This window comes from Melospiza melodia, chromosome 1 (assembly GCF_035770615.1).
Source record: "Melospiza melodia melodia isolate bMelMel2 chromosome 1, bMelMel2.pri, whole genome shotgun sequence".
Taxonomy (NCBI): Eukaryota; Metazoa; Chordata; class Aves; order Passeriformes; family Passerellidae; genus Melospiza; species Melospiza melodia.
In genome coordinates this window covers 136,300,682-136,324,194 of record NC_086194.1, presented here as the reverse complement: position 1 = coordinate 136,324,194, position 23,513 = coordinate 136,300,682, and the positions used below count along the sequence as shown (strand labels likewise).

At 37.3% G+C, this 23,513-nt stretch overlaps 1 protein-coding gene across 3 annotated transcripts in view; it reads left to right on the top strand.

Moving 5' to 3' along the window:
* The window catches only part of TOX (thymocyte selection associated high mobility group box), a 217,082-nt gene that overhangs the window by 852 nt on the left and 192,717 nt on the right, over positions 1 to 23,513 (top strand). The window contains exon 1 of one of the 3 annotated variants that reach the window (XM_063169184.1): positions 742 to 1,012. The exons of 1 other annotated variant lie outside the window; for it this stretch is intronic. In XM_063169184.1, the coding sequence (XP_063025254.1) occupies positions 869 to 1,012 (144 nt within the window). In that variant the 5' untranslated portion in view covers positions 742 to 868. Of the gene's footprint in view, positions 1 to 741; positions 1,013 to 23,513 lie in introns of those variants that run through there. One more of the 3 variants, XM_063169168.1, reaches the window with a different exon arrangement.

The window sequence follows — 23,513 nt, the reverse complement described above, 5'->3', positions numbered from 1 at the left end:
ACTAGTCGGTTTAGAACATCGGCTCCACTTTGTCCCGGCTGTGCAACTGCCTTCCCAATTTCTCTGTAACTTGATTAAACCTCTGCAAATAGGGCCAGTATCTGAGGAGAGCTAAGTTTTAGGTCCCCGAGCCTTGGGGAAGGAGGAACCGCAGAGGATACATGCGCTTAGCCCTAATCCTGTGTCCGGTTCCGAGAGTTTGGTGCTGCGATCCCGGAGCACTTTGCGTGACTTTTGCTGCCGAGAAAGGGGGCTGGGGTTCCTGCATTGTTACTGCCGCTGTAGCCTGAGCCAGCTGGTGCTTTATGTATGAACTGCACTTTCTCTGCTGTTACGGAATGGGCTTTGCACGTGAATAAAACGCTGGCCGTAGGAAATGATCGGAAAATGCGAGTTACCCCGAGCACAGCCCGGCCAAGGGGAGCAAGCCGGGAGAGAGCGATGTGTTCAAACCTGCGCGCTCGGGCTCTTGTTTGGAAGCCCGCCGTGGCAGCCCGTGGCGGGCGGCAGCAGCAGCAGCAGCAGCAGCAGCAGATGGCTTTTCGCAGCGCAAGCCCCGCCGTGCGCAGGCTCCGCGGGGCCGGCCGCGGGTGCGGAGGGCGGCGGCGGGGCGCGGTGGCCGGCGGGGCTCTGCCGCGGAGGAGCGGCCCCAGCCCGGCCCAGCCCGGCCCGGCGGACAGCCCGGTCCCGCGCCCCGCTATTGTGGTGACGGTCTCACGTGTCAGAGAGACGTTCCGAGCCGTCCCTTTCATCCCGGGCAGCTGCCTCGATTCAGAGATAAACAGCAAAATAGAGTGTGCTTGTGCTGAGGCGCGGAGGCTGCGGCGCCCGGGTGAAGCCCTCTCAGTTTTCAGGAAAGGTTTCCCACATGGTCGCATCTACCAATCACAACAGAAAGGACCAAATTCATCCTGGCTGCATTTCACATATACTCAATGGAGTTATAGAATCCAGGGATAAATCGGGCCCTTTGTGGTGGATGCCCCAGGATATTTCAAGAGAGATCCCAGAGGTATGACTGTTAGCGTTGTTTTAAGTAACTATTTTGCAGCATCTGGCAAACGTGCGCTATATTTTGGAAGTTTGTGCCAGGAGTGAACTTGGTTCAGCAGGAAGAGTTCAAATGCAAAGGGGCATTTATGTGTTCATTAATTTTCTCTTAGTGCTCTGAGTAATCATGAGGCTACTGCTACTTTTCATCTGTGGTTTGCTGTTATTTTCTCTATTGTCAGTTTTGTAAATTGTAACAGTGAAATGTTGCCACGTGAAAAGCTTGGGCTGATATTAATGCCATAAGAACCAAAGTGTTTGAAGACCTGTTTGGCAGTGAAACTGGACAAACGTTATTAAACCTATCAATGATTTAAAGCTTCAGAAGGAAGGTAATGACTTGAATACACATTTCACTCATCATTCTTGAGATAGTGGCCAGATTTAATTTAAAAGTTAAATGCTTTGGAAAATCAGGAATTACTTTAATATATTAAATCATTTTCCAATTAAGTTCCTTAAATAATTTTTGGTGTGTTGCACTCCAAATCGAATAAATTAATTTAGAAAGTCGTTTTCAGAATTTCTTTACTAGCTGGTTAAAGCTTCTTTCAAGTCATGCCATGTATGAGGGAGCAAACTGTTCTTTTCAAATGCAAATGAGACACTCATTCTGTAGACAAGTTGCAACTCTTCTATTTCACTTTGCCTGAACTGATAATGTGCTTAAAAGTGCACAGTCATAAGACATATGTTTTATGCTTGGAAAAGACTTACCAGGAATGTTTCAATATAAGAAATCGAGTACAGAACAATTGTCTTTCTCAGATGTCTTTACCAGTGACCACTGATAACGCTGAATGGACAGAGTAGATTTGCCAGGCCCCTTGGAGGTGTACATTTAGTGAACATTTCATTTTTCACCCCTTCACTCTCTCCCTTTGCCCAGCATGATTAACATTGCTGTGAAAACTTATCTGACTTGTTCTAAACATGTCATCATGTTACAGTATTGCTCTGTCACTCATTTTCAGGCTGTGTGTATTTAGGGAGTTGGAAGGGCGGGAGGCCTGCAGAATTTTCTGTTCTGTATGTTTGGTTGAGTGTTCGCTTTTAAACTCTCCCAGGAAAGGAGATGATGGCTGGAGTGTGATGGATCCTTGTTCTGGGCCAGAATGGTGGTCTTTCTTAGGAATCTACCTGCAAAACTCATTGGGAACTCATTCAAGATCCTCTGGGTTCTTGTTTCTTGTAAAGTTAGTTAAAACTTGCTTTTGGCACTTACTAGCGGATTTGGCCCTGTTTTTCATATCTAGGTTTTGGTGGTGTTTTTCCTTTTACAAATTTTCCAGACTTTGATTGTTTACATTTGAAGTCTGCTTGAGCTGCTGGTAATTTAGAATGTATTCCAAAAATAATTAGCTTTTAAGTTTTCTAGTTGTTCTGTTAGAACTAGTTGTTTTCCCTGATCAGATGGTTGTTTGTAGCATATGAGTTCCCAGGCGCATGCATGGGAGCTATTGACTGTGCATTTTTCTGTAGCCAGAGGAAAATAATGTAGATTCAAACAATCGCCTCTTATCTTACAATTTTCAGTTGGCAGGCTTTGTTTCAGAAGACTGCTTAGATCTTTATTTTATAAACCTAAAATAGCATTCTAAGCATCTTAGCCTAATATTTCTCTATCTGCTGTGAAAGCTCATTATGCTCTGCATATATTGTTATGCAGGTTTTTCCTTGTTTCTCTTGCATTACCCATGGAGAGAGAAAAGTGAAGAAACAATGCAAACAATGTTGGTTATGACAACTGTGAGAGGTATCTCTTATACAAACAGACAGAATGGACGGTATGCTTTGGTATATAGGTCAGCCTTTGAAATAACATAGTGGATCTCTTATGCTGGACAGATTTATGGTTGAGATTATACTGTTCTCCCCTTGAAACTTGAAGCATAATTGCAGTTCAGATACGTTCAGGCTAATGTGAGTAGTCTGTTCAGTTGAAGTTTACTTTAGGAAATGTCACATTCTGTAATTGAGTTGAATTATATAAAAGAAATAACTTTGATAATCCAGGTGTCTTAATTTGATAGAATATGGCCAGTGATTTCAAGCTGCCGGAAGAAGTCGGATGATAAGTTTAAATGTTTAAGTAGAGAGAAGTAAATAACAGTCTTGTGGCTTTCCCTATTGAAGTGTCACCTGCAAAGACCACTTTGATCAGTGCTGTAAGAAGGATAGGTATATTTTAATTTTCATATTTGCAACTTCACAGTGTTTTCAGATATCTGTTCACATAAAGTGCAGTTATATAATTGTAGTTTGACACAGCTAATGACAGGGATGCTGACCTCTGCCATCAGTAGGCAGAAAATAATGGTCTTTACTGCTCCCAATGGTTAGCCTTGCAGAATTATGCACTGGATTCTTCTGTGATTTGCTACCTTGTTCAAAAATACAGGAGCCTACAACTCATCTTTCTTGTATTCACTGATAGTTGTCAGTGCAGTGGAAAAATACAGGCAGGCAGCAGAGGTAAAATGATAGACTGTAGTTGTTTTTAAAAAGAGGAATACAGTGGAGAAAGGAGGGAGAGGGAAGCAAAACCTTTCAAATGAAAAAAAGCAGAGTGACATTGGGTAGAAGTGGATAAGGAGATATAATACAATGCTTTGTAAGCAGGTAACAATCCCGCTTGTAATCAGAATTCCATGGAGCAAAAGTGCATTTATTTATACTCAGCGTTTAGAGTAATTTATTGTGTAAACTTAACCCTACCATAGAGACTACTCTAAATAAAATGTTCCATGGCTGTTTACAAAGTGTACATTATTTCCAGGGGCTTGCTTCCATCCAGTCTCTATCTCAAACTCAGAGTTGTGGCAAGCAGGCTCTCTGAAGGACAGCTCTAAAGCTGAAATACTATGTTACTGTTTTGACAGCATTTTAGATTATGCTCATATTGTTTACCCTGAACATATTTCCCCCTCCCCCTTAAAAAAAAATACCTTGTCCTCTACTGGCTTAGAATCATACTTGAAATTTGTTACTGTTTCATAAAAGAGAGATTAAACAGTTGCATTGGGGCTGACTGTTGATTTTCAAGTGTTAAGTCTTTTAGTTTCAAAAATACCACATATGAAGAACGGAAATGGTCTTTTCTTTCATATCTTAGTATGTAGTTTCAGAATTGTGGGCAAGTCTCAAGCATGCCTCCTTAAATTCCAGTGTTACAGAAAAGAAGTGGTCCCAATTTTAGTGGAACATAGAAAATGATTTATGTATGTGCTTTTGAGAAATCTTTCTCAAAGATTTCTATAAACCAAAGCATTTGCAGTAATTTTTTTTTTTCTTTCTGCCAAATATCAGTACCCGGAGAGGAATTATGTTTTATTCTCATACCAGAACGATGTGTTTCATCTCTAGAGCATTACCCTCAATCAGCCTATCATGAGGTCTTATGAAAGAGAAGTGAAACCAGTAAATTATTAAGAATGCTGAATTAACTAAACACTATAGCACATGCAGTACCTTTGTTGTTTACATTAAACCAAAGAGGAGCTGGAGCTGTTTTTGAGAAGCTGATACTGTGAAGGACTCTGCAGTTCCAGCTTCTCTTGAGTTCGGGGTGTGTTGGGGATGATCACACTTAACCGTGAAGAACTCTGGCCCTCAGATTCCCATGTCAGCAAGACTTTCTTGTCTTGCTAAAAATGTACAGAAGCATTTGAAAAATGGACTGTGTGTAAAACACAATTTATATTTTAGCAGAGAATTGTCCTAATCATGGTAGGATTTAGATTAAAATTCTTGGATATTTAAATCCTGTATTGATGGTAGATATAAAAAAGCTTAGATGTTGGAAGTAAAAAAGCTTCCTTTGACTTCACTCTCAGCACTGCTCAAGAGTGACCCGAAAGCACCACTTTGCGTGGCGAGAGGGTAGTCTCTGGATCAGTGCAGACCTTGGCTTCTGGAACTGACAGGAGAGGCAATTAGTGGCAGCTTTGTTTATCTTTTTGAAGAGGACACATGCTCTTTGAATGTCTAGCATGGATTTCATACAATAAAATACTTATTTTAAATGTAACCTAAATTTAAATGTTTTTTTGTTGCAGTTGGACTGCGTGATTGTTGTAGATCCCTTCCAACTGTAATAGTTTATTCTGCTGTTTTAGCTACGCAACTACATACCAATTTTCTGCCCAAAGAATGATTTCTCATTAAAAGTGTTGAGTTATAAACTGCTTCAAAACATGGTTTATAGCAGATTCGCCAAATGACTCTTAATTATAGCAATGCTTCCAAAATACTTTGAGGCATGGAATTTGCATCAGCCCAAATGAGATTTTCTTGATCGTAGTGCTTTTCCCTACAGTGTTCAGTCGGAAAATGGCAGCATTGCCTTATTCTATGGTTAGGCACAGAATATGTGGCCATAGCAGCAGCAACAAAGTGTGCCCCTCCAAAGCGGTGAGCACACGTAAGGAGCTCTTGTCCCCCCTTCTAATGGAGTAGCTGCCATTTCTGTTCATTGGTAGCAATGAGTTTTCAGTTGGTAAGTCATCAATAAAACGTTTAGCTCTTGATTTAGACCTTCAAACTTAAAATTGTTTTTCAGCTGGCATCTTGGTGCAACCCATATTTATAATGTCTGTGGTTTTGTTTTGCTTCTTATGTTTGCAGCAAATTATTTTTAGCCTTTGAATTTCATATGGCTCTAATAATATTTATATCTTATCTTTCAATTGCACATATGCTAACACTGTTCTTGAGCTGTTCATTTAGTATTTCTCACTGGGCTGCTATTTGATTTGCTACAGACTCTTGTTGAATGGTTTCCTCCCAAGGAACACGGTGCCTTCTAAGTTGCAAAACATACTTGAATTACATGAGCATCTGACAAATCCAGGTTAGTGGAAATGTCAGAATGTTTTAGCATTCACATTCTTGACTGTTAAACCACTCTCTACCAATCAAAAGTGGCACGAGTTGGTTTTTTCAAAGGTTCTGCTGGCTAAGCATGGAAAGTGAGCTGCTGTGGTAGTACTTTTGTCTCCTGCTATTGTGTTGATGATTATATGGTCTTAAAGGTTAAATAGAAGTTACTGTAGCTGGTATGTATTTTTGTTATATTAAGAAAATCTGCAGTGATCTCCAGTTCTTATTCTATATGCAAGAATTCAGAACTCTGAAATCAGGCAGTGATAACCTGTACTTAGGGAAATGGGTCAGTAAAAGAAGTATGAAGCCTGCAATGTGAACTAAAAGATTTATCTAGACAGTTCCTGCTAGGAGAGAAGATTATGTAAACATGTTAATTTCTGTTGTATCTGTGCTACTCTGTACGTATATACACACATGTAGATTTCTGCTTCATTACATATATTGCTGACTTTGAAAGAAGTGAACTTACTCTGGGAATGCATAATTTCTGTCCTGTACTATAAGTAATTGGCTTTGAAGTCATGTTCTGGTTGCAGTTGCCAAAAGTGGGTAGGTTTGTGTTCATGAATAAGAGAAAACATTTGTTTCTCCTATGATCATCGTGTTTGCATCGATCTGAAATAATAATAAATAGTAAAAGGAAAAATAATGGTGAGAAGCGATGGTAGCCTTTCAGAAACATAATTGATCATTTGGCAGACAAAGTTGTGAACATTAGTCATAGAAACCTGCAGATAGTAGAGGCTTAATATCAAAGCTAATGATTTATTTTATGTTAATGACTTTCTGCTAGGGCATAAAAGACTGCTCATAATGGACTCTCAGTGCTGTGTTCAGTTGCGAAGGCTAATGGGATAATCTTACCCAAAACTAAGCTTTTTGAAGTAAATCATGGTGTTATTTTTTCAAGTTAACTCTTGAAAATGATTCTTTAGGAACTACTTGTAGTCTTTATAGAAAAATGTAATGCGAGTTCTTTTTTCTTCACCAGCAGTTTTCTTAATTGTATTGGAAATGTCTGTGCTTCTTTTATGGTTCTGAAAAATAATATTCAAGATATGAAAGTCATTCAGTCACTTCGGTATTTTTATCATAGGACAGTAGGTTTTTGTGAGGCACAGTTGTTTTTACAGGTTGAACAAAGGAAAAGAAGAATTATTTTTTTAGTGGCTTAGCCACTTATTAGCTAAATGGCAGTAAAACTCTTAGTTTTGCATTGAGAAGTTTTTTAAATCATGTTTACAATTAGTTATAACCAACATTATATTTCAATAAGAGATAATTTGCCTACTAAAGTTCACATAATGTGCTAATCATGTGTAGTGGTTAATAAAGGCCTCCTATCTCACTCCCCTGATGGCTATAAAAGGCTATTATGTTCATGGCAGCAGTTCAGGTACAGCTGCTGTGTGTTAATAATGCATCATTGTCCCACTAATAAACACAGCAAAGGTCAGCAACCCTGAGCACCTAAAACACCCATTCTCTTTCCAAAATATTTATTAACACCTTAATGGTGTATCTATTAATTTTGGTTAGGATTATATCAGTTAATGACCCTCACGGAATACTGTGTGCTCAGGTTTTGCAACCTACATGCTGCTGGGGGCTGCTGCACTCATCTTTCCTCCTAAACACTTTTCATCACAACTTTTTTTTTTTTTTTTGGAGACTAACATGAAGACTAATACTTCATGGTCACCTTATGATTAACTTGCTTTGTTACTTAGTTTGGCAATGTTCATTTTTTTTCTTCCGCTAATTTAAGATTCTGTCTAGAGGCTGAATTTTCATGACTTAAGACACTTTGTAGAAATTCTGTGTGCTAAAAAACTATGTGACTGTGTAACAGCTATTGACGCATGCATGCACAGACACATGCATGTATACATGTGTGTACATGAGCACTACTTCCCTTAGGTTCCATGCATAATTTTATACTAGTTACTTATGTTTTCCTTTTTAGCATAGATTGCTGTATTCATAAAGGTTTTTTAAAATGCATTTTCTACAGACAAAGAACATACTCACATGGGATTTCCATTTTGCCTGGGAAACATGCAAATCAATAGGCCAGCACTTATCTACATTAAAATTAGGTACACTGTAATTTATGGGTGTAGTGATATTGTATTTGTCTTGCATAGCCTCAGATATTCTTTAACGTAGCCTGATTCTGTGTCTGTAGAGAAAAGCAAAAGTGTTAATTGAACAAAATCTCATTTTCTCATCTTGTAGTATTGTCTTTTGTTATCTGTTACTCATTTTGAAAACCTGATTTTTTTTCCTTGTGCTGTGTGATTTACAAACAAATGTTTAGAGGGCAGAAAAATACTATTACATTTCCATCAAGAGCAATGAAAAAGCTTAACTAGCTCAAGGGTTTCTTTTTGGGGTAGCACATAGCCTCAGCGACACATTTGTCATGCTTTAAATATATAATACATACAATAAAATATGTACAGGCACAGTTGTGATATATGTAGTGTTTGGCTCCATTGCTATTGTTTGTAGTCTCTACGGTTGTCATACATTGTTCTTTGCACATCATACCATTACAGCAGAATTTGACACAATTTCTAGCTTTCAGTCCTGCACCATTTTCATTGCACAATATACATGAGTTTGACAGGGTGTGTTGAGGACAACTCTGGCAAGCAATTGATATTTTGAAGTGGCAAGCGTTTCAGCAGCTGCCTGCTTGTGAAAAAGGAATGATAAGGTATACTGTATTGTTAGTTTCAGGCAAAGCATTAAGGTTTAAGCTCTGTAAAAATGTACACATTATTCGTCAGTGGTGAAGCAAGCCTTTTATGTTTTTTAGAGCTTAGCTCTCTGGCTGATGTGAACTAGAATGACATTGGTTTAATGGTCAGTAAATGAATAGGAGTACTTTGAATTTGAACCACTGCCAATTTTGCACCGACAAAGAGACTGACAAAAGAAAGATTTTATGTGAAAGCAAAGCACAAGCAATGTTTGGGGAGGTGGGGAGAGGGGCAGAGGAGCCCAACAGAAATATTCTCTAACGCAGCCTTGTAATGATTCTAAAATTGTTAAAACACATCCATTTTGCATGGCTCATCGGCTACAAACCTAAGCTGTTTCATCTAATGTTCTTTAAAACCTGTTGTATACACATAGTCTTTTAGAATATATTCATATGGAATTTACAGTGTGTTTTTCTAAATACCACACTGTGCCCTGGAGGCCTGCTGGCAGAACATCAGAGTTGTCCACTGCTGGAGTTCCCAAGTCTCTCTCTATCTGGTAGTGGGAAATTGTAGTTTAATCAGTTATGGCACTTTCAGTGTGTAACATTCATTAGTAAGGCAATTTGTCATGACTGTTAATAGTCAGGATGCATCTGCTCTCTCTTCAGTTATGGAGTGTGATAAGCAAGAGGGCAAATATTTCAATATTTAATAATATTAGCATGTTTGAAAACTGTAATTCAAGGTTAGTTCTCAAAACACAAACATGAGATTATTGACAATCAATGTATTTTTACTGGTTTTACCATTACAGAGTGGATTTGAAAGTACCCTAATGCTCTTACAACTTCTGTGTTACGTGACTGGGTATTAGAAAGTAAATGTTAGCATCTTCAATATTTATCCAAGACTTTTCTGTTTTTCTCTGTAAATTGAAAGGTAGGATATTTTCATGGAGTTGCAAATACCTATAATTATTTTCCAGTGTACCAGTAATAAATTGTTCACAGTATCATTTTTGGCAGTAGCAGACCTTTTTCAGTGTTAGTTTTGTGTCTGGGCAGCTTATAATGTCATGTTATAAAAGATATTCGATGCCTACCAAATAGACAACATGCAATTAGAATAATGTTCTCTTCTCACTAAAAACCAGCTTGTAATCATTGTTCATTGTTCTAAATATGAAAGGATAAATTGTTTCCTACAGCCAAGAAAGGTTAGAGAGGGGGTTTTTTTCAAATATATCTGATAACCCTCATGTATTACATAATATGATAGCTTCACACACAATAGCTTTGTGACACATTTTAATTTTTAATGAAAAGCCCCCAAAATTTTAACATAATTATTTCTTTAGAAACCGAGCCCAATCTTGGTAAAATCCGTTCTTGCTAGTAACAAAAGCTGTTACTGTTTAAGTTCCTGTTCAGCAGTTAGTTGGTACGCTTCACTGGATGTTGTCAAAAAGGCTTTTCTCTTGATTGACAACCCTGTAGGAATGTGAATGGAGATTTTAATTGCATATCATGTGTGCATATCAGAGTGAGTGGATTCACTGACTCTGCTTAGCTCCGTATCTCTACAGGTCAGCCATGCCAAAACACTTCTTTTTTTAATAAGCAATTGATATATTTTCCAATGAGAGAGAAAACGGGCATACAAGTGAAGAAGGCACTGTAAAGCAAAAGTTTCCTGTGAATTTGGAAGAAAAATGTGTGCAATAAATTTTTAACACAATTAAGAGGTGTTTTGATGATGTAAATTCATACCAAGTCTACACTGACCAAAGACTGCTAGAAGTGTCTTTATCTTTTTCTCTCTTCTTATTTTTTTTTTTTTAATTTTCAAGAGTACTTTGAACAAAATCAGTTTAAAAAAAAAAGAAGCAGAGTGGAAAAATTTACTGAGGCAGGCTGCCCTTGAGTCTTGTCCCCTTATAGAGACAAGGGAAATGATGGGAGTTTTCATTTCTATTGAGAGCTAGTGGGGTTTCTTCTTTATAGTGTATTTGATGCACACTTTTTGGGGCAACGCTGTTCATTTAGGGGGAGATTTATCTTGACAAGGATCTCAGTTTTAAATCTGATACTAAAACCAAGTTCTGATATCAACTGTAATGCAACTTAAATAATTTTTTTCCTTAAGAACAGTAAATGATACCTCACTAGAAAATAACTCTGCTAAACAGACCTCATTATTTTCCATAACCAAGAACATAAAAATATCAAAGCCAAATGTTTGTTATTATGAATAATAATTATATGTCAATATCTTAAATTAGATTCCAGGTTTCATTTTGTATCAAAACCCACAGTATTGGTTGTGTTCCTTTTAAAGCTCACAAAGCAACAGCAGCTGAAAGCACAGCTACAAGACAGTTGTGAGGAACTTTTAGCTGAGTTTGTGTTTTGTTCCAGTACAGGGACATGAAAATCTAAAGGAGGATGACAGTTGCATTTTTCTGTGAGGACCCCTGGGAAGGAATTGTTACTTAGTAACAAAGTTTCTTTCCTCTTTTCTCCTGATTTGTTTTGAATGAAAAGCAAATTTTGCTCTTTCGCCCTTTGTGTAAGGCCAGCTCTGACTTTCAGGTTATATTTGTGTAAAAAGTGTAGGAAGAAAGGATGCTCACCACTTGTTGAAGGCACGTGGAATGCTCTGACGACACGCTGGCACCTTTACAGAGCCTATTTTCTCCTGTGCTGGATTAAAGTGTATCTCACCCAACTGCATCTTGAACATCAGTAAATCCGCAAGAGTGCTTAAAATAAGTGAACACCTTAAGAAGAAAATCAGTGAGATTTACTTTATTTCTAATGAAGCAGATCACTTCTGACTTAATATATGACATTGATGTATGGTTGCATCTACTAGAATCTGACACTGCTATGGGTTGTCGAGATTTGTGAGTAAAAAATAGAGCACCAGGTCCACAAGAGTCAACGGAAAATTCCAGATTTTGAAACTTTAATCCTGTATGAAATGAAGAATTTAAATTTTTTTTTATCAATGTTGAGGAAAGAATCGACTTAGATTTTGCAACATTAAATACCAGAGCCATTTTTGTAAATCACTATGGTAGCCCTTGAAATAAAGTTAAAAAGTTTCAACATTGATGTCATCAGGACTTCATTTTTCAGCACTTTGTTAGGTTACAAAGTCAGGCACTTTAATGCTGGGAATGGCAGATTTAAGGATGTCTTGATTTTGCTCTTTAGTATGTTTTCATTGGCAGGAATCTGAGCAAAACAGAGGATATGGGATGAATGATCATGCCATTACAACTTTATCATTAATGCAGTTGCAAATTGCACCACAGTAAAACTTTCAGGCAGCCTCAAGTTTGTATTTTTACATTTTGATCACATGACTTTCTAACCCAAATAATGTTTTTTCAGAAGAAATTTTTTGTGTGCTTTGCTGATTCATTTGATCATGTCCATGTCATTCCTTCCTATTGTCTCTGAGGAGTGTCTGAGTCTTTTCAGCATTGCCGCACAGATTTTTCTGCTGCAGAGATAATTCCTTTTTAGTAGCAGAGAGAATTTTGTTATGGTGAATGAAGTGAGGACCAAGTCTTGGTGGGGCTAGGAAGATCTTGGGCTCTCTCTTACCAATCCTTTCTTTCTGATACTTTGGTGCAGGCTGTCATGACTCACGCATTACATTCAATGGGTTTTGGATTGAGCATGAGAATACCTATGTTATTATTTTGTCACAATGCCCCCATTTTGGGATGAGGAACTCAAGCATAAGTTAAGGCCTTACTATTTTCTAAACTTTATCTCTGAACAAAAGGCACTTCTCTATCTCAGTATCTTTTCTTCTGCTGAATTCAAAAGATGTCCTGCAGATAGTGGAGCTGGTTGAATTTCCTTAAGGCTAAAAATTCTGCAACTCTAAATACAGATACTGTGACCAAAATTGCAGTTATATGTACTATAGTTAAACCTACAATTGTAAGTAAGAAAAAGCCTATTGTGCATGTATTTATTATCATATATATAGTTACTATGCTTATGGAAATAATTAAAGAGGTATCTGTTAAATATATGCTTATACTAAACTTTCTAAATTTGTATAAATTATTTTAGTTCTAGTAAAACCAGGGGATTTAGTTTAAAAATCGTTAGGGCTCATCCTATAACATTCTTTTTTGGAGATAGAGAAGAGTCCATGTATATAATAATAAAAGCTCAGAGAAATTATATTTTTGAAAAGGAAAAAAAAATATGTTGCTCAGCAGAATCCATTGCCTTTTTAAGAATGCTTTCTCAGACAGAGAACTTTCTCAAACAGAACACTGCAGTGGAAATACTAAAGTAGCATTCTCAAACTTGTCTGTGGTTTTATTAACTCTTTTCAGAAATTCAAAATTTAAATGTTAATATTTGCTGCAAAGTAAAATAGTTCTGGATTTAGGAGGAGTTTAGAAGGCTTTGGCTGGAGCAGATGACTGCAGACTTTGTAGGAAGAAGTTTATTACAGAGCCCTTAACCTGCTGCTTCCTACATGGTTATCTCGGATTCTAGCAATGCTGGAAGCTCTTTGTTAGAGGTGTAAGCAATGGGGCACATTGATGTACCAGGCCTGGAAGTTAATTTTCTACCATTTTCCACTCATCAGAATCTTTCCTTATTACTACTGAGCTTGTAATGGACCTGTACAAAGATTAGTAGTTAAAAAAAAAATCACAGAATATTCTGAATTGGAGAGTGTCATAATCTTCAGGGCCTACTATCCTGGGCAAGGATGAAATGTTTTGAGGAGACATGAGCTTTTCACACACACTGGTAGTGAGTGTTCAGTCAAGTGAGGGAGAGGAGAGCAGAGAAGGGGAGCACTGAGTGTTTCAGGAACTCATGTAAGCGAAAGAGCTGTATCTGTGGTCCTTCATGCTGGTTCAAGAATGTGTTTGTATTTCACCATCACTGAATACCACTTTCTGTTCTGCCAAGACCCTCCTTTCTCCCTTTATGTTTTGAGTATTCACCCTACACAGAGGCTGAACTTTGAAAAGACAGGTGAATTGCAACTTTTCTTCTAGAAAAGAAGAAAATATGGAGATCTTCTGTAGAAAGAAGATCTTCTGTGACTGGTCTTGGTTATACCTGGATACCATTTCCGTCAGTATGGACACCTAAACTATCTCCAGGAAAAACTGACCAGCTGACTCTTAGATGAATAGGGACATCACCAGAGGGTCCTGAAGTACCAGTACTGATAATGGAGAAGAGGTGTGTGGAGACAGACTAATTTTCACCCTGGGTTCTTTGGGATGAATCAAAAATCTCAGGTTCGCAGACCTGGTGTGACAACATGTCTGCTTTAAGGAAAACAGCCAAATTCAGATTTAAATGGCAGCAGGACTATGAGGATCAGGACAAATCAGCTGAAGTAGTGCTGGATGATGTTAAAAGTCATGTGCATGTGGGTTTGCAGAAGTCTTTGTGCTACAGGTATTGCTTTTTCTGTGAACTTGCATGACTCTAGGCAATGTTTGCTGGCTCATGGGATAAACTCCTCATGTTATAGGAGTTTCTTTGGGAAGTGCTTTTTGTCTCAGTCTATGAAATGTCATATTAGCTATTCCACTGCTGCATTCATCTGCTACTTTCCTCACTCATGTTCTGTAGAAAGTCCTGACCTCCTGCAAGAGACTGATTTACCATTTCCTACCTGGAACTTTCTTTTAAGAAGGTACAATCCAAAATATCAGGAAATCCTTTTTTTTTTTGGCCATTATATAGATGAGATCTCATAAGAGAAATGAGGAAAAGTAGTATAACCAAAAATGGATCATGTTGAGAGAAAGAGCAGAAAGAGCAGTCTCCGAAAATGGATGTAGAGATTCTTCAACACAAATTTATTGTGGAGTAGAACTAGAGAAACACTATGAGATGCTATGTCATCTCCTGTCCCATTCCCCACACCCCTTCCTCCTCCATTTCTCAAAAAAATCACTCTTCTCCACATCATAATTTGTTATCTCATAACTTGGATGAGAACCTTTTTCTTCCTCAACAGCAGATCTTATTTCAGTCCTTATCTGGTGGTTCAATAACTTATGCCTCTAGCCCTTAAAAAAAAAATAATTCGGATGAGTTTGAAGTACAAGGAGCAGACCGCTCAGATATGTGAATTCTTTTCCCTTCAGGGCCACTCCACAATACTCCATAAAGATTATTATACTATTTGGATTTTGGTTTTCCCTTTTCTTGGGGTTAACTGTTTAGCTGAGAAACTGGCAAAAAAAATTTGCTACACAGAAATAGTTAAAAAGAATTAGCCTAAGATTATTAACCACACAAGTGCTGAAGGACTTGAAAGGTCTTGTTTACACCCATAAAAGTAGAGAAGAGAAAGGTAAGAATTAGAGCTGGAATTCCATATTTAGTTTGAAATTTCTAGTGATGGCAAAATATTTTGTATATAGGATTATTACTTTTTGGCAAGCCCTGCTATATCTAAACACTTTTGGGTGGGCTAAGGATGAAGTTTCATTTTAACTCTTAACTTAAAGAATTTCCTTGCTTTGTGGTTTTAGATTATATTAACATTTCATAAGCTTCAATTTCTATGGTACAGTTCCTTTGTAGAAGATACTGGTTTTACATAGAAGTAGTGCTAAGTCTGTTGCATTAGATTTTACAAGATAAACTTCATTGTATTTGTCCTGACGAAGATTTGTATCATCTAGGATACAGAACTGTGACAAGATGTTTGTGAAAGAATTAAACAAACCTTGTATTTTCTTACCAATTTTTTCCCATTATCCTAGGAAGTAAAGCCACCATGTGAAAAACTTTACCCTCTTGGTGCGTTATTATATGGGCTGGAATACACTCATGAATATCTCATTACATTCTGTGTGCACCACTTGTATAGGACTGCCAGTGTCTGTCACCAGTCCTGCCCTTAATACAGCTCCCCATTCTTAGTATCTTGTATTTAGGCTCAGTGCAGCACAAGTACAAAGCTGCTGCCTTTTTAGTGTTGAATTTTTAATATGTTTTATCCTTTTTAATGATTTTCTTACTGAACAGAATTGGACTTTATTTTTGCAGATACCACTGTATTTGGAAAAGTCCCCATTCTTTCCTCCCTTGAAGTGTTTATAGTACATTGTGTACTTCTCCATGTATCCAAGTCTCCAAATTAGTTCTCTGTGTATCTGAGTCTCCAAATTAGTTTGCATCACCTCTGTTATAAAACTCCTTTTTTTCCACCACTACACTGAAATTGCCTTTCATATTCAGTGTAACCTATGAATTGGTGCTGCAAGTGAGTCATTCCAAGGTTGTTATTCTTCCCTTATAACTATATTTAATAGAAAATACTGTGCTCTATGTTATGTCCATCTTGTTCAGATAGAACAGTGTCTGAGATGGAAAAGCAGAATGCAATATCAGAATACATTTAAATGTAATAACATCTCTGAAAATTTCTTTTTATGGTACAGAAATAACAGCTCCTCTGCCATTATCACTGCTTTGGCTTTTAGAGCCTTGTGGTATCAGAGTATTTCAGTGACTGGCTTGGCCTTGCAGCTTTTACCCTAGGAAAAATGCTGCTGATATCCAGAGGAGTTTTGCATTCTTCAGGGACTGTGATTTGGCCTCTGGTGGGCTATATAGCCCTGTCTTAGGAACCCTTTTTCCCTGCATAAAACATGACATAAAATTTAGTGGTTTATCTGTCCTGCACATTTCTTCTATTAACAAAATGACACACCTGGGGTTAATTTTCAAGATTATTGCATTTTATACTTACTGACCCTAAAGATATCTTACTGAGAACATTAAATTCATTTTCTACTGAGTGTTGTTTTTCCTATAAGTACATTAACCCAGTATTAGCTATCACACTTACAAGATCACATTTTATCTGGTCCTCCTGCAGTTGCAAAACTGTGGCTGAAGTCCATTTGAATTACTCTTTTCTCCAAAAATAATCAGTTATTTGTATTTTCCCTGTGTAGTGGGTCAGTTCAAAGGGAATTTCATTAGTAAGACAGAGGCCTACACAAGCTGTGCATCTGGAGTAAGAAGCAAATGCACAAACCCACAAACCTGCTGCCTCTCTGCAGTAGTCCCTGTAACACTCCCTCCAGGTCCTTTTCCTGTTAAGTAGGATAAAGAGTTTTGGTAGTTGTAAGGGAACTTGCACTTAACTTCAGTAGCTGAGGAAAACTCATGCCAGAAATCTTGTTTTTGTTGTAAAATAATTACACATCTTTCCATCCACATGTTCTCACCGGATCTTTCAGAAACATGTGACTCACACTAGGCTGTGAGGCTCTCACAGTGTGATTCAGGCTGCTGCCTGCCTGGGACATCTCGAAGACCAACTGTTACTACTTGTAAAAATTTGCTTTTAATGTTTCCTTTAAATCCCCATTTCAAAATTCAAAATCCTTGCATAAGTAGATACTTGTAATTAAAGAATCAGTGTATTTTCCTCATACAGGTAATCTGTTCACTGTTCCTTTTGATCTCTTTCTTGACCTTGTTCTATGTTACAGTTTTTTTGCCGTGATCTACAGCAGACTGTGGGTGTGGCTGAGTGCTGGGTGATGTGAATTTATGCTACTCTGCCTGGCGTATAGTAGCATTCCATGCAGATACTTCCATGCCCACACAGGATGCCTTTATGGAACGATACTCTGCTTTGAAAGCAAATGGACATTACAGCTTTCTGCTCTTTCATACTAAGTTCTTGTTATAACTGGAGATCTGCTCTGGTTTGATATGTGTCTGCAAAGAGGGGACAGAATTCACATTAAGTTACAATTTAAAATGGATTTTAGCCAGTTCTGAGACTGCACCTTAAAGTTACATGGAGATTTTTCAAAACGGAGGATGTGCTTCAAATTCATATGGGTGCTAATGTGTTTCTGTGTGCAAATCCCATGTATATGTGTACCTTAGGCATATTTTGAAAATAACCTATATATGCACTATTAGTGCAGATAATTCAAGAATGAAGCATCCTAAAATTCACCGGTGGATGTGATTCCAATGACAAGCAGTTCTGCTTAAAAAGTGAGATTGAACATGGTTCAGCGTTGGCAGGCTTGGCTAACTGGAGTGTATAGCAACCATTCTAGTTTGCAGTAGTTCTAAGTCTGGCTTTAAAAGTGTTTCAGGAATCATTTTGAAGTAGAAATCTGAGAATATGAGATACACAGAAGGAAATGTTTCTGTCTGTCATGAAAAATCTGTATCTAGCTAGAGGCTGCAATGATTGTGAAGAATGATAGTATCTCAGATATGCAGTATGCATTTTTGACTGTCAAAATTTGCATATATTTAATGCATTGAACTGTTTTAAAAACACTATTCTTAGAATACTTGTCAAAATATTTTCTATAATGGATGAATTTAAATCTAATTAACATATTCATGTTTTAAACTTATTGGCATTTTTTTGTCCAAAGAAGTGCATAATTCATACTCATATATAAATATCTCATACATACTATATTCAGAGGTAGTATATAGCTCAGGTTTAAATTGAACTTGGATGATGTTCAGTCATAATACGTCTTACTCATCGATACAACTTTCTGTAGTTGTTCATCAATATTCTCTGAAAGAAGAGGATAAATGTTTTATACCTACAACCTATCTCATAGCTGAGGTTTTTAATGGTGGAATAAAAAAATTGAGGTAAAGCTGCCTCAGATACTTGTTTTGTGCAAAACTTGTTCTGTGTGTGCAACACTTAAAAATAAAGGTGCAAGAGCAAATAGTTTAGATGTCAGGTAAGATGACATCTGTATAAGCTCTCTGCTGAGTTCTGAGTAATCTTTTGTTAGTTCCCCCAATAACTCAGTCTAATCTAATACAGGGATGTAAGCGATATCATGTAATAGGTTTTTGGAATCAATAAATATGCCAAGGTTTTGAATTACTAGCAGTGTAGATGTGGCTGATAAGCTCAATTGTTGGAAAACTGATCCCATAAAAGTGAAAAGTGAGATCTTTAAAAGAAAAAAATCAGATAAAAGCCAAATCTTTTATGAAACAGAAATAAAATGTGGCCAAGTTCTACATTGCACAAATTTGGGCAAATAAGTAATGATATGATAGAAAGATATATGCAAGTTTAGCAGTGATATTGTTCAGGATCCAGGTTGTTAACAATTGATAAACAAGAATTCTGGGTTAAAGAAATGTGATATCAGTTTTCTCAATCTTCACATAATCTTCCAGAAACTGCCTTGGTGTTAATATTTAAATTAGAGACTTAGATGTGATTGTGCCAAAGGTCTGTTTTCTAAAGCTTAAGTACAGGCAAAGCTTTGGGATAGGAATCCTCCATAAAACTGGCATGGATGGTTTAGCAGTAGAGATAGGTAACATATGTTTCCTCAAAGTATCCTTTTCTTTGTTCATCTGGCTTGCCAGTGTGCCTTAGTTTGTGACTGCCAAGCATCTAAAATTAATGTAACATCTTATTAAAAAGATGGTGAAGTTTATGCATGGTATGCTAAGCTTGTGCACAACCAATGGTACATAAATTCCACATTGAAGGCATCTATGTGTAGCAATGATGTTTCTAATGTTAAACACCTGGGATTTCTGGTGTAGGCTACTGGTCTTCCTTGGCTGAGGTTCCTTGTTGTAACATCCCATTCTTTACCGGATGTGGATTGTACTGTGGGGCTTTTGCTCCACTGTTCACCAATGAGTTCACCATCTGTTCCATGGATGCTGGTACTTCTGTGTTGGTGATTTTATTTGTACCCAGTGCACGATGTGGAGGCTGACTGAGAGGGGAGCTGTTGGGATTGAGTGTGTTGTCTGTGCATTTGTTGTGGAGAATGGATAACAGTTCCTCCGTGGTAGTGCATGTATTTTACTGGAAACTGTGTGTATAGTGGCATTCGTAGCACTGAGACATATCTAATGAAGATAATATATTTTGTAACTTTGGCCGTTTTGGTTCGGTACTCATCATTTATTTATATGCTGGTAGCATCCGTATTTAGTGCTGTATAAATTAATAACACTATATTTAGTAAATATGAACTATAATCATTGTGCTATTTAATTTGGGTCTAATAAGTACTTGAGAGACTAATGTGTAGTCATGTAGTTGGGCAGATGTACAAAAATGTCATTAACTTGTTTTGATTTGCGGACAGTGATGTATGTGGCAATGTCTGTGAATACTCCTGCTTTTCTTACACCACAGCTACCTCATTTGCCAAATATGGCTATGATCCTTTGTCCATGTTAATTGAGAATGGCATCCTTATTCATCATGTGCAGGGGTTTTTTTCAGCCATTAAAATGCTGTCCAAAGACTACTCAACTGAGGAAAACTACAGAATAATACAGAGTGCTTGTTTATCTGTTGTTGTAAGCCTTCTGTTTTATCCCATTGTAATGAATGGGAAAAGGAACTCTCACATGTGAATGCAATGCTGTTGCTAAAGAGCACAAATTCCTTTTGGAACATCAGCATTAATAATTGGACTGGGACTTGCTTGAAATATTTTCATCAGCCATGTCTCTGTTCAGTGTTTCTTGTTCTTTTCTTTGACCTTCTGAAAAATAAGTGAAAAATGGATTAAGAAAATTTACATTAGTTGTCAAAAACTGTGTTTATTTCTTTGATAATAAAGGTTTCCATTCCTTGATTAAATTTATGTTTACATTTGACATTTTCCAGGGATGCATAAATTCATATGACAGTTAAAGTCTACATACTCCTAGTACCTAGTGCCAGGTTGAGTTGAATTTGGACACTTCACATAAATAAAAGTGGTTTTATGTTTCACCTTCATCTGGTAGGTGAGCACTCCACCTTTTCTTGTGAAACATAATCGGTTTTGACATGGCAAAATTAGATCCTGGCTATTTATTATCTGCTGAAATCAAAAACCATAACTGGGAAAGCATGTGGTAAGTCCATTGGAACAGCTTGCATGCAGAGAAGAAAAGAGGAGGCATTCCAATTTTATAAGCTCAAGGTGATTTTCTCTAACACCTAAACCGTTTTAATTAATTACCCTGAAAGATTGAGTAAATTATTATTTGAATACTTTATGGCATTACATGTTAACATTTCAAGGACAAAGTGCTGTACTTAGCTTTTCAACAATGCTTCATCTGTCAGAATATATCTTCTGAATTTATGTAGTATACTGCAGTGTAAAGGGTAGTCAGAATTTGAATACTATGAAACATTACAACAAACTGAAATGGGAACCCTAACATTTATGGAGACCTGATAGGGACCTACAAATTAAGAAAACCAAGAATTACGATTTTTAAAAATATTTTCCCTACATTTTTTTTTTTAATGTGAAAGTAATAATGGAATGCTATTAAAATGTTGATAATATTGTGGCTGTAAGCTTTGCTGCTAGCGGCGTGTCCATGGAGTACAGCCCTGCATATTTGCAGGGTGAGATGCTGTTTCAGTTGCCCTGCGTACACAATATGCAGAGCATCTATGTTTTCTCTTCCTTTATGACTTCCACTTTTGACACTTTTGCTTTAGAAAGAAGGTTTGTGATATTAAACCAGTACCTTCATGGTGGATATACCTACATGTTTGATATAACCTTTTTGAATCAGTGGAGTATGTGAAATGTGATAGGTTGTTTAAATGGTGTTTGTAACCAAAACATCAGCTGTACTCCACAAATATAATCCTTCTTCCACTGGAAGAGCATACAACCTTTTAGTAACTTCAGCCTAGCATCAGTAGATTAGATCAAATCCCCATTTACTGCATTATATTAATATTTTCAATGGCACACTAATCCAAGAAATAAATGTGTCAGTTTCTATGGCTACCCTGTAATGGCCATGGCCATAAGACTGTGCCTTAAGGCCACATAAAAGACTTAATGTACAGATTGAATAGAAGCACATTATTTATTACTAAGCTATCAAGCTGAGAAAATTTAGTGATCTCATTTTTTAGATTTGCTCATTTGACCTGGGCCAATTTGCTTGGATGATAATACTGAGTATTTAAAACCACAATGTTTTCTCAGTTTTAAGGATAAAGTGATTCACACTAATCTTTCAGAGCAATTTTGTGGAATTAATGATTTTTATGTTCTTATTATACTTACTGATGGATCTTTGCATTTTTTGTGGTTTGAAAATTAGGCAATACTCTTTCAGACTTTGAATGAATGCATCAGAATTCAAGCGTGCTGCTATACAAAGTAAGGGAGATGCTTCTCCTCTCATATCTTCCCCCCCAGCCCTGTGATACGTTGAGACATTTGAGCTGTAAATAACTTGAAGTAAGATGAGGTGACCAGCAAGAGTCACAGGGCTTCCCCCGACCCTAGAGAGTCTGCTTCTTCAAAGATGGAGCACTGGAACTGCAATGTGCCAGTATATTTCCCTACTTGGTGACCCACACAACGCAGCTTAACTCCCTGAGGTGTATGATGCCAATCTCTTCCCCCTCTGCCTGGGATGACTTTAATACATTGCTTATACGGTTAAAAAAACCAGTCACCTTTATTGTACATTAATCCCCACCACAACTTGGCTTCCAGAAGGAGTGACGGTGTGCACAAGTGAAGGGAGAAGGTGCAGTCTGGGGCATTTCTGTGGTCATTCATATTAGAAGGATAGGAGTCCTTGGAGATGGATTACAGGACTAAAACACTCAGGAGACTCTTTGGCTGCAAATGAGCATAAAATGACTGGAAGGACTGTTATAAAGGAAGATCTGGGGTCAGAGCCCTCAAATGCTTACCTAGCAGATGGGAGATGGTGGGAGAAAGGAGGCAGAGTGTTGTGAGAATGGTTTCTGTCTCAGTGTGTTATTCCCCCTAGCAATACTTTGGGAAGTGGTGATTGTATCAGCTTGAATGCAGACTATTGAGTCACCAAATAATATAACTTTTCTAAAAAATTGTTTCTTAAATATGGTTTGAGGAATCTACAGTTTATTTTCTTTCCTGTGCAGAATTTGTGGTTATCACATCATTTCCAAAAGGTTTGTTGAAAGACAAAATTGTTCTTATAAAATACTCTTTTACACTTCCTAAGAGAACTACTAATAACACTTTTAGGCTGTGACACTTGCCAAGAGCTGACATTTTCAGAATTTCAAATGTCAATAAAACTGCTTAAAACCTTGTAAGGAGGCTGAGTGAAGACAAGAGAGACTTAGCAGAACATATTAGTGGTTTTAACACGTGTCTGCTTAAGCCTTAAAATTTATGTTCTGAAAAGGCCCATTTCTAGCAAGTCACAATAACCTTCATGAAAATTTTCATCAACATAAATGCTAAAGAAGAGTGACAGATATGTATGGCATATAGCTTACATGGAATGTAAATAAAAGCTTTAACTCATTGCAAAGAAAAATAATGTGTTCATGAAGTAATATAGACCTAGAAAAGCAGAAGGTAACATTTTTGTCACCTCATAATGACTAGCATTTACACGGGGTTTTTGGTGCATGTTTGCCATTACAAACACTACATTTGCTCTTAAGTATGTTCGTCCATTCAGGCACACCTAGCATAACTAACAAATGGTTATTACAAACTCTCACTTGAGGTTAGAATATCTGATAGGAAAATATCTGGAGCTATTTACAGTGTAAATGTTAGAGGAGAGAGGAGACTTCTGGGCCTATATGTGTTGAGCAAAAAACCTAGCAATGTAGGTAGTTTGTGTTATAAAACAGCCCCTGCTCTGTGTGAGATGTAGTGTTTCCAAACACTAAATTTACTAGAGATGAATGTTTTGTCCCTCCCATGCAGCACCTTTATGCAATGTGTTCTCTACATGGAAAGCACCTGGTGTGCTGAGTAGGTCATTATGTTAGGGACAAAGGCTTATGCAGCAATGCAGTTAAACTGCTGTA